Source organism: Monodelphis domestica, chromosome 7 (assembly GCF_027887165.1).
Source record: "Monodelphis domestica isolate mMonDom1 chromosome 7, mMonDom1.pri, whole genome shotgun sequence".
Classification (NCBI taxonomy): domain Eukaryota; kingdom Metazoa; phylum Chordata; class Mammalia; order Didelphimorphia; family Didelphidae; genus Monodelphis; species Monodelphis domestica.
In genome coordinates this window covers 115,611,568-115,626,085 of record NC_077233.1, presented here as the reverse complement: position 1 = coordinate 115,626,085, position 14,518 = coordinate 115,611,568, and the positions used below count along the sequence as shown (strand labels likewise).

The window sequence follows — 14,518 nt, the reverse complement described above, 5'->3', positions numbered from 1 at the left end:
TTTCCATGTTGTTGGTGTTTGCACTAGCATGATCATTTAGAGTCTACATCCCCAGCCATATCCCCATTGACCCATGTAATCAAGCAGTTGTTTTTCTTCTGTTTCTACTCCCACAGTTTTTCCTCTGAATGAGGATAGTGTTCTTTCTCGAAGATCCGTCCAGGTTGTCCAGTTTCACTACACTGCCACTAATGGAGATGTCCATTATGTTCGATTATACCACAGTGTGTTTGTCTCTGTGTACAATGTTTTCCTGGTTCTGCTCCTCTCACTCTGCATCACTTCCTGGAGGTCGTTCCAGTCTCCATGGAATTCCTCTACTTTATTATTCCTTTGAGCACAATAGTATTCCATCACCAACATATACCACAATTTGTTCAGCCATTCCCCAATTGAAGGGCTTCCCCTCATTTTCCAATGTTTGGCCACCACAAAGAGTGCAGCTATGAATATTCTTTCTTTTTCCATATGATCTCTTTGGGATACAAAACCAGACTGGATCAAAGGGCAGTCTTTTAGCGCCCTTTGGGCATAGGGAACATATCTTATTAAAAGAAAAGATCTAACTCTTTGTCAGTGAGCAGAGGAGCAGAAAAGGGGGGTAATAAGTTTTGATGTATAGATACACTTTTTCTATGCAAACCTAGGCCCCCAAGTGGCTAAACTCTTCATAACTAGTACCCTCAAGTTTTAAACTATCTTTGATTCTACTTCCTGGATCTAGGCTTTAGACCATTTCTTGTGCTGCTTCCTTCCCCTCTGCCTACAATCTCATCTCTCTCCCATTCTTTAAAAAAAAAAAGGAAAAAAAAGAGCCTTTAGTTGGCCATGATATTCTTTCAAGCTATTATCCAAAATCTCTTTCCATTTCTCAAACTCCTAGAAAATCCTTACATCCATTCCCCTCATTTCCTTCTTATTTCTCAATCTGCCTTCAAATATCACCAATCAAATATTATTTCCAATGTTACAAAAAAAAATCTCTTAATTGCCAATATTAATGACTTTCTCTTGGTCTTCATCCTTTTTGATCTTCCTGAAACATTTGATGCCAATGACCACTCCCTCCTCCTTGATATGATATGCCTTGCCCAGGAACTGTGAATATCACCCAAAGCTCCATCTTGGGTCATTTTTTTTACCTCCAGTTTTGGTGATCCAAAAGTTCAATAATCACCTTGATACAGATGATTCCTGGATCTATTTACATAGCCCTAAGCTTTCTATAGAGCTCTAACCTTACAAAATCAAAAGGCAATTGCCTATTGGGCATTTTTAACTGGATGTTCCATAGACATATCAAACACCTTATGTCCGTCTTACTATAAGTATGGGTTTAAGTATCTTTCATTGTTCAGCAAGGAGTTTCTTCCCCTAAAGCAGGCTTAAGTAGGGGTGGAGTAGAGGTCTCACATTCCTGATCTAAGTTTCTTCATTGTTTAAAATGGGGAATGGTCATAACCCAACCTTATGAAGTAGGGTCTGAGAATTTTTAAGGTTTACAATCCAACCTTATGAAGTAGGGTCTGAGAATTTTTAAGGTTCACACTTCCCACCTCACCCCTTTTAACATTTCCTTCAAGGCTTATCTCATGTTTTATGTCTGATGAATAAATGACAATAAAGTTTATTAAGTGCTGGACACCATGCCTAGTGATGGGAATAAAAAAGGTCCTACCTTCAAGGAATTCACATTCTAATTAGGGAAGAGAGGACATGCAGGAACATTTTGGCTAAAAATCAGACAGTAAAGTCTAGGAATTATGAAAATAATATTTTCAACAAAAATCAGGAAGTTTGTTTTCTACGGAGGGAAGGTCATAATTCTTTCTGTGACATGAGAATATATTCTGCAGTGGTATCAAGCTTAAATAGAAATGAGGCCAATAATCTATATATTAGGATCCCTGTGGGATGTATATTATTTTAGTTTTAAAATGGAGTAATATCTATATTTCACTGTTAAATATTTCCCAATTAAATTTCAATCTGATTCCAATTGCACAAGAGAATGTTGTTTGCTTCATGTTGGATACCTCTTTTCCACAAAATCAGCCTACCACCACCAGCAAGGATCAAAGTCTAAGGACCAAAGTAGAGAGGGTATCCCAAAGTCCCTCTGGACAGAATTTAAACCCAGGTGCACTTACTCCAAATCTGGTTGTCTCTATTTTTTCACCATACTTCAGCAGTTGCCACCACACCTGCCTAAGGTAGGTCTGATGGAATGTAATGAACCAGGTCTGAGTATACAGAAATGCAAAAAGTCTAAGGACCAGAGCAGCAATTGGAAATCTCAGCTAATAACATAGAGTAAAAATGAGCAATAAAAAACAAATTTCCATCTTTAGAGGGAGAAAATGTATTGGATCCTTTAAAAATACAGAACTGTATATGGGGATTCCGTATCTGATGAAAAGGGGGAGAAAGAATGAAGGAATTGGCAGGAAAGCTGGAGTTAGGCTGGAAGTGGAGGAGTAGCAAAGGACACCCTGAGCACTAGTCCAGGCTGTAGTGTACTAGCTGCCCTACTAAGGGTTTAAGGCAGCCTGTTGGTGGAGAAGTAGAAAGGTAGGGAATGAGCCTTTGAAGTCATTAGTTGTTTGTTCTCTCAAATTATCTTGTGTATACAAAGTGGAAAGAGCATTGGGTCCTGAAGCGAGAGGACCTAGAGTCAATCCCCTCTGACATTACCTGAATGAACCTCCTGTGATCATTGTCATCATCTATATAAGGATGTGTGCCTAGGTAGCCGGTTTCAGTTCTAGATCTAAGATCTCCCCAACAGGATATAACCTCCTTGAGGACAGAGGTGGTTTGTCATTTGCCTTGCCCTTAGAAGAAACTATGGAGGCTTGTTGGATTGAAGCTCAATCAGACCTCATTTTACAGATGAGAATAAAATATTAATGCCCTAGAACTCTTACAAGAAATCCCCCCTATCCAGTTTCCCCAAGAACCAGGATTGCCTGTTATATAATCTTGTCAGTGTCACATGGAGCTCTATTCTGCATAAGTGTAAGTGTATTGAAAAAAAATTGTGAATTTGGAGTCAGTCATTCTGGGTTCAAATCTCAGCTATCTTCCTCACCAGCTAGACAATGTTAGACAATCCATTTCACTTCTGCAGCTCAATTCTCCTCTTTAGAATGAGGAGTCTCAAGGATATCCAAGGCTCCTTCCAGCTCTAAAATCCTGTCAAGAAGTATTTATTCAGGTCCTCCTATGCCCCAGGCACTGTGCTAAATGTTGGGAATACAAATAAAGCACAAAAAGAAAAGGATACTTGCTCTCAAGAAGTCCACATACTAATGAGGCTGTGATAAACAGGATAAATTGGAGATCCTCTTGAAGGGAAAGCACTAAGACTGAGAAGGACTGGGAAAAGCCTTCTTGTAAAAGTCAGAACTTTAGCTGAGACTTGAGGCCACAGAACTGAGGAAGAAGAGGTGAAAAGAGAGGTTCAAGCATGGAGGACAGCCAATAAAAGTGCATAAAACGGGAGACAGAGTATCTTGTACAAGGAATGTGAAAGAGGGTTGTGTAATATGTGGAGAGAAGGGATAAGAAGAGTAGAATAGTAAGAAGGTGACAGATTATGAAAGGCTTTTAAAGCAAATCAGGAAAACTAAGAAGTGTGCCCACATAGGCAAAATCAGTTGAAATAGAAACTGTTTCCTAATATATATTAAGTATTAAAAATTAAAAAAAAAGAAAACATTAGGACATATACCCTTTCCCCTCCTACCCAAATCTTACCCTCCCCACCAAAAAAATCATTCCTCTTCAGAAAAAGAGCCTTTTGGACAGGTAGAATCTTTATATCTAATCAAGGAGAATGAAAATAAGATCATAATTCAATATAGAAACAGTATTTGAAATTCCTATCACACAGCACATGAAGTAACATTACTCTGGGCCAATTGCCCTAAAATTGTGACCTGAGAACCTCAGAGTAGTTCCTCAGACCCTTTCAAGGAGAGTTCATGAGGTCAAAACTATTTTCAAAATAATAGGTATTTTAACTTTTAATATGGTAAATATTGATAGATATAACCCCATGGGTAAAAACTCTTTGGAGGCTCATCAACTATTTATTTTTTATTAATAGAATTTATTTCCAAGTATCTCAGCCCTCCCCTTCCCTCACTACATCATAAAAGGCATCATCAGGCAAACAGATATGTATATGTAGATTATGTCTTTCATGTTTCCATTTTTCAGTTCAGTTTCTAGCAGTGAACATTTGCAAGCTATCCTTCAAGTATTAAACCTATAGATGTATATAATGTTCTCTTTGTTCTACTCATTTTGCAGTTCATTATCTCATGTAGTTCTTTCCTAATTTTATGGCGCAGTAATATTCTATAACAAGGATACATCACAATTTGTTTAGCCATTTCCCAACTGATGAACATCCCCTCAATTTCCAGTTCTTTGCCACTACAAAAAGAACTATGTATATTTTGGAGCATGTAGGTTCTTTTCCTTCTTCCCTGATCTCCATGGAGAATAGACTCAGCAATGGTATTATTGGGTCTTTGTCAATAATTTTTAAGTGTGTTAAGGGGTCCAAAGACCAAAAAGTTTGAGAACGATTTCCATAGAACATTCAATTGGCTTCTTGGGCAAAAGAGCAGATCAAAAAGAATCAGATAATAATTGCTTTCAAAATCATTTATTCAAGAATGTAAATCATAGGAACATAGCCATTAATACTTTAGAGGTCATAAAATCCAACCCTTATTTTCCACGTGAGAAAACTGAAGCCCAAGAGATTAGGGTGTTAGAGTCAATGGCATTCTGTGACTTGCCTAAAGACACACAAAAGTAGCAGGTAGCAGAACTGAGCTTTGAATCTAGATCAGTTCACTCCAAATTCAATGTTCTTTCCAATGAATCACACTAAATTACCTGTGGGTGTGCCTTATGGAATGTCACAGTGCAGCTAAATGGCCAGTGGAATTGAAAATGAAAAAAATCTAAACCCTAGAATAGGAATTTCAACTTATAATAGGAAAACAAAAATAAAAATAAATGCAAGTTTGTATCTTTGGAGATGAGATGGTTTATTAGATGCTTTAAAAATACAGCTTTGCATGATATGTTCTTATAAGTATCTCAATGATAAAAACCAAGTCACAAGAAACTCTTGTTTTCTTCATAAAGGTCAGAACCCATATAAGTTGTCTGCTTACAAATGATAGAGAACAAGAAACACAAAATACTCTGAGAATATAGGCTTAAATAATACAGAATACTCCTTGTAAATATACTAACTTTAAATATTAAAAATATCTGAAGTTCATATTTTTCTTCTCTCTTCTGGAGTATATATCATAGAAAATTTTCTTATCTGTCATTTTTTGGTTGCTTGATTCTTCTCCTTTTTCATCAATAAAGGATCTCACTGGTCAATACTCACATTTGTCTTCCAAAGAATTCAAACATCTTCAATTTCTTAATCTATTTTGCTAAGCAAAACTGCAATCTTGAGATTGCAGAGAAACAGGAGAGAGAAGAGGAGGAGAGAGTAGGAGGGAAAAGATAATGACATTTGTCTAAATAACATTTCATTATAAAGTGCATCCATGTGACTTTAATGATTCATCAGCAAAGAACTAAGCTAATAGAGCAGCCCATTATATAAACTCCAAGCGGTAGTATATCGCTCCTGTTATTTCTCAATCAATATTTATATTTTAACAACATTCATTCAGAGAATGCTATAGCAAAGAATAAAGATACATGACTTGACAGAACTCTTAAGAATCTCTCAACTTCAAGTTAGATACTGGTTTAAAACAAACAAAAAACAACCCAGTTCATGAAATATCAAAAACATGCTTCAAAAAAGCAAGTCAGAATTTCCCAAGTAAAGATGATACCTAAAAAACTGAAGAAAATATATATTTTTTAAACTCAGGAAATGAAATGCCAGTAACAAAATAATACTTTTCCTTGATAAGTTTTGTGTTTTGCTTTTAAGTGGGTTCTATCAATTTGCATCCAGAAGTCTCAGAGCATTAGCAAATGAAGATTCAAAACACTGACATACAAGTGAGTCATTTGGTATTTATTAAGGTGCTAGGATGCCATCTGTCAATGAAAGGAGGGAAATGGTACAAAAAAATAAACCTAGATATAAAAATATCACCTAAAACATTGAAAGAATACAGCATATTGTAAGAAATTAAGTGATTTTTCTGGACAGCACAGAGCAGTGAAACATTCACATGAATTTTTCTTCTACAAATCTCATCTATAGAGGACTGACAGCTCCCTGAAGTCTCTAGATTTTTGGAGTTGTACAATATTGAAAATTACATATGCTATAATTTCTTTTCATGTAAACCAGTCCTTAAAGAAACATATCAATAAGGAAAAAGAATCTGACAACCACGGAGGACAAATCCTTAAGAAAGAAAAAACAGCATTGTAATATACATTTTTCTAAAGTCTATTGAGCCAAACATTGCCACCTGGATATTTGGCTTCATTAAAGAATTTTTTTTAAGTTATAGCTAAAATGTCTGCATTATATCCAATGTAGTTTTTCTCATTACATTCATTTGGGCAGCATTTCCTGCATTTCTAAGGATAATATCGCTTTCTCTAAATATTGAATTATCTAACTTTACCTAATTTCCCAACTGTTTTAAAGTTTTAAGCCCTCCATCTTTAGAACATTTCCTTTTATTCTGCCATTAATCCAAGAACATTTACTAATAACTACTGAGTAGTAACAAATTAACAGCCCTTGATAAGACATCAAACTTCCTTATAACTCTTATTTCTAGTGAGGTATATCTAATAACTATTTCAGAAAAGGCAAACTATGTATTACCAAGAAAAATGTACCTAATGAAGCTTGACATTAAAATAACTTGACTTCTCCCACTAAAGCACACAATTTATAAGGATTCTTTAAAATTTTAAAGCAATAAGCCTGCCACTTTAATTTTCCTGGTGTACAAGGCTGTTAAGTACCATTCTGTAAAATAAAAGTAAATTTGCAGATTGTAAACACAATGAAAAAGCCTACTGGAATTCCTCAAAGGAGAAGTGTCCTTTGCCTTTCTCTGCTCTATCCATCTAGACAATGTTCTACCCACCAAATCAGGAGTGACCTAGTAAGTAGTTGCTTACTATTGTTACAGAAAGACAAAAATAGCCCTAGAAGGGAGCTTAAAGAGATCATTTGATCCAATGCCCTGTTTTCAGCATAAGAATGTTTTAAACCTCCATAGATGGTCTAAATGGTTTGTATAATTCTCCATAAATGGACAATTAGACTTTTGCTATTTTTCTGTGAATTAAATAATGGTAAACATAAAAAAATTCATTTTCCATGTTTCTAATTTTTACAAATCTTTCTCAACCTTTTACACAGTAGTTTAACACTAAAGGTAACTGCTCACATTTCTAAGGAACCCTGAAGTTTATGACTATTTGTAGGGTAGGTAATAATAACGAAATCCTAGGAAAAGCAGTCTAATTACAATAATGAAAAGCAAAAGTACTGAAAAGTATTTCCCTTCCTACCCTTTTTTTGGTGCTAGTAGGAGCAGAAATCGAGAATGTTATAATATGTGTCCTAGTCAAAAAAGTAACTATAATGAAATTATATATGTAATCTAGACAAGTAAAAATTTGGGGTAGATTTAGTGTCAGAATTATATATTGGGCTGTTTACTTCCTGCATGCTGATATGTTTCAATCAAAGATTTGTCCAAAGAGGAAAAGCCACTCTCTAAATTATATTTATGGGTAACATTTAGCTACCATACATATGTACAAAAGCTGATTATGAAGACAGCAAAAAGCATTAAATTCATGTTTTAAGTAAACAGCCCACCAAATTATGCTCTAGTTTGACTACTGAATAAAAATATTTGTGGAGGATTGATTAACTAAAAGACTAGCACTAAAATGCTGAGAGTACAAAGTAAACAAAGTAAAATTTGTTCCCCAAAATATACAGAATTAAATGCTTTTTTTTTCCATCTTAGAGGTCATTTTGTCTAACATTCTTTGAAAGATGAATTAAAAAGAGGCCCAGGGATGAAATGATTTGACACTTCTCAGGCTTTCCACTGTACCACTTGGTGCTGCCAACTCCATTTCACAAGTGGGCCAAATCAATGCTGTAACTAAATTGTCGATGACAGCATGCTTTGGTGGAAAAAGCACTGAACTGAGCATGATAGGACCCTCTGTTTAAACCTCACTGCTACTTTCTACAACTCTGATCAATGCCCTTTCCTTTTCTAGTGCCCAGTTTCCTCCTCTATAAAAGGTAGGAGTTAGCCTAGACAATGCTTAAAGTTTATAATTCTAACTCATTAATACTAGTGAGTGGTGTGGGCTCATCATTATAGCACAGATTATAATCATGATGGTGAGTCACTGCCAAATAACTCTTTAGAAGATATCTAAATACTCTGAAGACACTATTAACTGGCCTAGGGGTCCAGGCAACAAATGAAATTATAGTGAATGGAGGCAAGTAGGTTAAGATGGCATCCATGTAGTATATCTGGTAATCAAACTTCAGTTAAATATTCCTAGGTGAAGCCTTGATATGTTCATCCTCATACAACAAATTATGTTATAGTGAAATTCCTGTTTACATGGTTTAGTTGGTGCACATTTTTATTTCCTGTTCCCAAATGGTCAAAATTTGCCATAAAGAAAAAGAAACTTTTCCAAATCTACAGAAAAATAAATTACCCAAAAGGGAATTTACAATTGGTCAATAGCATTTATAAACTGGAAACAGAAGAGCAGTAACAAATGGAAAACATATGAGTACAGAGCACTTCACTTAGAGAGGAAAAATAAGCAAAATGATATATAATGAATATAATCTAAAGCAAATCAGAGTTGTTGCAAAAACTTGGCATCTAGTGATCTCATCTAGCAGTCTGTCTACACAGTAGAGGTATCAAACAGCTGCATCAGCTGGAACCAGATTAAAATGTAACTGGGAAATAACTTAAAATAAAACTACAATAGAACCTGGGAAATGTTAATATATGTTTTCAGGTCAATATGAGGCCTGCAGGGATCCATAAGATAGTTTAGTAGGCCCATTTCTATTTAAATTTGACACCACTGGTCTATAGAACAGTACCAAAATAGAATCCTCTAGTGCTATACTCTAAATAGTCAGCATAATACTGAGATAGAGATTGAAATATAGCATAATAGAAGCATGAATTAATTTCCCTTCAGTAATCAGCACTAATTGAACCAATCCTGGATGCCATAGCTAAAGGTATATTATGAATGCTAAAAATAATTACTATCAAGGGGATTAATTCTATTCCTAAAAGAAAAATGAGCAAGTTTTATTTAGCCTGGAGAAAATGAAGATGAAGGAAGATATAGAAAGGCTTTCCAAGCACATGAAGGTACTGTTAAAGCTAACAGTGATTGGCTGCTCTGCTTTATCTGAGGACAAAACATAAGCAGAACTCAAGCTGTCCCTGATTACACTTGGATCTGACAATAAAGAATTTCTTGATCACAGTTATATGTCACATAAGAAAGTCAAGAGCCTTCTTCTGAAGAAATGTTATAGGGAGTAACTGATACTTTAGGAGAGACCACACTAATTCTGTCCCAAACCAGGAGCATTAACGAAGTACTATAAGGGCTCTTCCACATTGTATATAGTTCATGAAGCATTATCATGTTCCAAGAGAATGTATTATAACCATACTGTTCCTTTGCCTCAATTTAAAAGCATAGAGAGGTAGGAAAATTCAAGGATAAATCAAAGTGCATAATTCCAGGACTACCTCAGAAAAATTATTTTTATGTTAAAGAGTAAAATCATTAACTGTTAAAATACAGATATCAAGAGATTAATTTAAAAAGGAAAAGATACAGTGCATCAAAAAAGGACAATTAAAACTACCTGTATGAGCCATAATACAACTGTCAGAAGATAATTTCTAAATTTGGGGAGAAAATCTCCATCACAGAGGAGGAACTTTTACATGGTATATCTTCCCCCTTGAAACCATAGCTCTGTCACCACGACCAAATGGAGATTGTTAGATTTGTGAAAAAACATACAAGATTAGGAATGTGAGAGTTGTATAATCTCAAGTCTTGATCCTCAATGGCTCTCAATTCAAACACAATATGACTAATATGTCTTGATTTAGCAAGCTAACCTGTAAATAAAAAGGGGATTGATATTCAATTTAATTAAAACATCTATTTATTAAGTTCCTACTTGTTCAAGTCACCAATAAAGGTCTTGGAGATTACAAAGATCAGTAAAGCAGTAGTCCTGCCCTCCAGGAGCTCATAGTTTAATCAGGAAGACAAGACTTATACACAAATGAATAAAATACAAGTGAAGAAATATAAACAAAGGACAATGAAAGATATGAAGGATAAGTGGAACTGAATTTCTTTCTTTTAAGTGGATTTTGATCTGGGTTTTGAAAATGGGTTGACTTTCAACAGGCAGAGAACATGGACTGGGGGGGTGGGGACGAAGGAACATAATCTAAGCAGAGCATATGGTAGAAAAACACTCACCCACGCACACACAAACTTGCATTCATATGGGTGCTTTAAGGTATATACAAAATGCTTTCCTCCCAACAACCCTGTAAGGGAGTCAAAGACTGGGATGAGTTTGAGCAACAAGGAAGAGCATCAAGTGTGTGAGATAAGGCTGAAAATATAGGCTGTAGACTTCTGGAGTTTCTTGAATGTCTGAATAAGGAGTCTGGCCTTTATTCAGGATTCAGGGAATTCTATGGTGGCTCATGAGTAGGAGAGTGACAACATACTCAGTACTGTACATTAGAAAGACTGCTCTGGGACAGACTATAGGACAGATTGAAGATAAATTGTAGACAAGGAGATGAATAAGCAATAATCTAGGCAATACACAGATGAGAGCCTATATTAGGGTAGAGATGATGGGAATGAAGAGTAAGGGGCAAATATGTGAGTTATTTCACCCGCTGAGAGAATTTGGGAAATGATTTGATGTAAGGGTGTATATTTGGAAGAGGGGTGGGTCAAAGTAATATGTAAATTTTGAACCTGACTTACTAGGAGAATGGTGTGCAAATTAACAGAAATGGAAATATTAGGAAGGATAGATTCAAGAAAAGGGAAAAGTAGGTTTTGAATGTAAACTTGAGGTGCTGCCTGAGCAATGAGGAGGAGGCAGTTCAAGGTCAAATGCAGAGATATAAAATTAGGAGTCAACCTGCACAATGGTGATTAAAGTGACAGCTAGTCACAGTAGTGGACAAGAACTCCAAAGGAGAGACTACAGAGAGAAAAAGGGAGCAAGCATCATGCTGGGGAATCTCTGTATCTAGGAAGTAGGAAAAGAATAAACTTCAAAAGAGAAAAAATGGTTAGAGGTAGGAAGAAACCATGAGAGTACTGTATCATGGAGGACAAGAAAGGAAAAAGTTTTAAGGAGAGGTAGTCAACAACAGCAAAAGTTTCAAAGCTGTTAAGGAGAATGATAATGGAGAAAGGACATTGGATGTGACATTTATGAAATATACTGTTGCCCACAGTCAAGTAACAGAAGTGGAGTCTGGACTTCTGGATTTGAGGAATAAGTGGCTGAGTGAACAAGGAGAAGCAACAAGTGTAGACTGTTACTCTCAGAAAAAAACTGGTGCCTAAATGAGTGCCGTATAAAAAGTCAATGCTTAACAAATATATGAAGACTGAATGAATGAAGACTATTAAGGCATCTAAAATTAGTTCTGGCAGATTTATCCATAATGCTTAGCAATTTTAGGAAATAAATTAAAAGCTAAAGATAAATTACAAACAATTACTTTGGAGTTACTGGATTTTTAAAACTGTGGTTGGCAATTTAGAAATAAATTTTTTTATAAAAACATTAGCATAGGATTTACCAATGGCTTTTAAAAGGCAGTTTGCCTTTTGGGAGAGAGAATTCTTTATTGACTATGCAGTTCTGAATGCTGCTTGTAAATAATGAACAGGGGTGCTTTTAGTTAAAAATGATGCAACCAAAACAATTCCAAACAAGGCCATGAAGAAGTTTTGTTTCAAATGATATCATCCAGGAAAAGTAGATATGAACATGAAATATTCTGGATTTACTGCACATAAGCTAACTACCACAGGGAATTAAAAAAATTTTTTTTCTGAATTCCTTTCTTCCATAATAATGTGCAAATGTACCGACCATGTTAGTAACCTAATGAAAATTTTTCATCATAGTATTTTAAGTGTCCCAGTTAAATATAATATACCTGCTTAACATGAGTTAATGGCAGGAAATAACTAGGAATGAGAAAGTAAATTTCTGTTCCCTACCTGTCTTATTACATAGGCCAATATGTAGATGCTTTATGTAGATATCTTTTGAATGAACAAAAAAGCACTAAACTGTGTACCAAGCACAATATATTTTTTCCTTGATTAGTTCTATGAGTAAATGTAAATATGTTTGGATTTTCACATCTTGGAATTCACAAAGGGAGCACCTGGACCCTTTCATGTGCTAATCATGTGCCAATGCCATCCACAAAAAGGGCATATCCTTTTTCTTAAAGTAACAAATACTACTTCACAATATAAATGAAAGAACCCTGCTATATCATGAATTTTATCTGGCCTTCCCTGCTGTGACCATTAGCAGCTGGTATTTGGTGCTAAGACAGAACTACGCCTCCCTCAGGAAAAAAAAAAGTGATGGCAGTTGTGAAATATGATGTATTTTAAAGATATAATTTTAAAATATCTAAAATCCCATGTCCTATGTATTTTGATAGCAACTATTTTTGAAAAAATGTTAATTTAAGTGTACCAAGACTATAGTTTTCAAATAAAGGACTGAATATATTACTAATGTGTACAAATAGAACTTGAAAAAATTAAGAGCAAAGAGAGATCATAAAATCAGATACTGATCACCAAAACATTGTGAACTATAAAGATGGAACTACATTGTACAAGCAATGTTAATTGTGCTTTGCTTCCTGAGGAGGAAAAAAAAAATCACAAATTATACTTTCAGGCCTTCCTTTCTGACTACTGAATGCCCAGGAACATCACGGTCTTCATTTTCTCAATAGAGAGATACACACAGGCTCTGGGAAATACAAATGATTTCAATACATTCAAGGAGAGGCCAACATATCTCTCTCTCAATCTCTCTCTCTCAAAAAATAAAACTTGCTTCCTCTTATCATACAGAGGAAAAAAGGCAACATTTTGGTTTCAGTTCAAGTGAGGGAAAGCCTTTAGGCCTATAAAATCATTGCAACAACTGTTCCTGTCCTTTGTTAGTTCTGTACCATATTCTTCAGAAAGGCATATCTATAAGTAATTTTGTATTTCTGGATGAAGGTGATTTTTATTTTTGTTTTAAAAAAAAATCAGGTAATGAAGTGCTCATGGAGATTAAATGACTGATAAGAGGCTCAGCTCTGGGGCCCAAAGGATGTGAAATAGCATAGTACAGAAATATCTTCTCCTCTGAATTCTCTAGATATGATTCAGGATCATAAGATTTCATCCTGCTACCTCAACAATATCAATGTGCACATGGAAAAAATCATCTAAATTAGACTTTATTGCACCTGCAAGTCTTAAAATATCCACACACACACACACACCCCAATTCAAGTCTAACATGAAGCTTCTTCTTGTGAGACAAAATAAAGACTTTCTAATAAAAGACTGAACAAAGCAGCTATGGTAAAATTCCATAGGAAAAGAAAACCTGGAAACAAGGACAACATCCAAACAGAACTAGATGAAAGAAAACATTGATAATAAAATCAACTTGCTTGTTCCCTCTCTCTCATGTACATGATCATGTATCCATTTTAATACAAGGACTTCTCTAGAGGAGAGAAGCGCCTACTAGATTAGAGGACTCTTCCACCCAGGTGCCTTCCATCAAGGAGTTGAAGCAGGAGAGCTTCTCAGACTGCTGAGTGCTGCATGGATTCTAAAGTGCAGTCTGGACTCCATAGAGTAATCTTTGTAGTTGGTTCTAAAAGGCAAGAAAACAATCTGTCAACAGGAAATTAAAACTGGGTCAGTCCCTCGTACTAACCTAACCTTTTTTTTTAAATACTCTTACCTCCTGGCTTATAATAAATACTGTATATTGGTTCTGAGGCAGAAGAGCAATAAGAGCTAAGCAAAGGGGGTTGTTGCCCAGGGTCATCTAGCTTTAAAAAAAAAAGTGTCTGAGGCCAGATTTGAACCCAAGACCATCTGTAGGCCTGGCTCTCTATCCACTGAGCCACCTATCTGCCATTACTAGCCTTTTTTCTGTACTTAGGTTATCTTTTCTCTACCAGGGGCATTTCATGAGTATATAAACTATTCCTAAACTATTTTACATGGAGAAATCTGAGGCAGGCTAGATCATTAAACATATTACAGGATCAATACAAATGAAACAATATTAAATTGTCATGAGTCATTAAGGTAAGTGTTAAGAAAGCTCTCTTCCAAGAAATGACTGCCTGTA

At 35.4% G+C, this 14,518-nt stretch overlaps 1 protein-coding gene across 3 annotated transcripts in view; it reads right to left on the bottom strand.

Moving 5' to 3' along the window:
• Window positions 1-5,044: 5,044 nt before the first annotated feature.
• Window positions 5,045-14,518, bottom strand: part of TTC39B (tetratricopeptide repeat domain 39B) — a 154,036-nt gene continuing 144,562 nt past the window's right edge. For all 3 annotated transcript variants that reach the window (XM_007499587.3, XM_007499585.3, XM_007499586.3), the window contains one exon: window positions 5,045-14,032. In XM_007499587.3, the coding sequence (XP_007499649.1) occupies window positions 13,936-14,032 (97 nt within the window). In that variant the 3' untranslated portion in view covers window positions 5,045-13,935. The remainder of the gene's footprint in view (window positions 14,033-14,518) is intronic.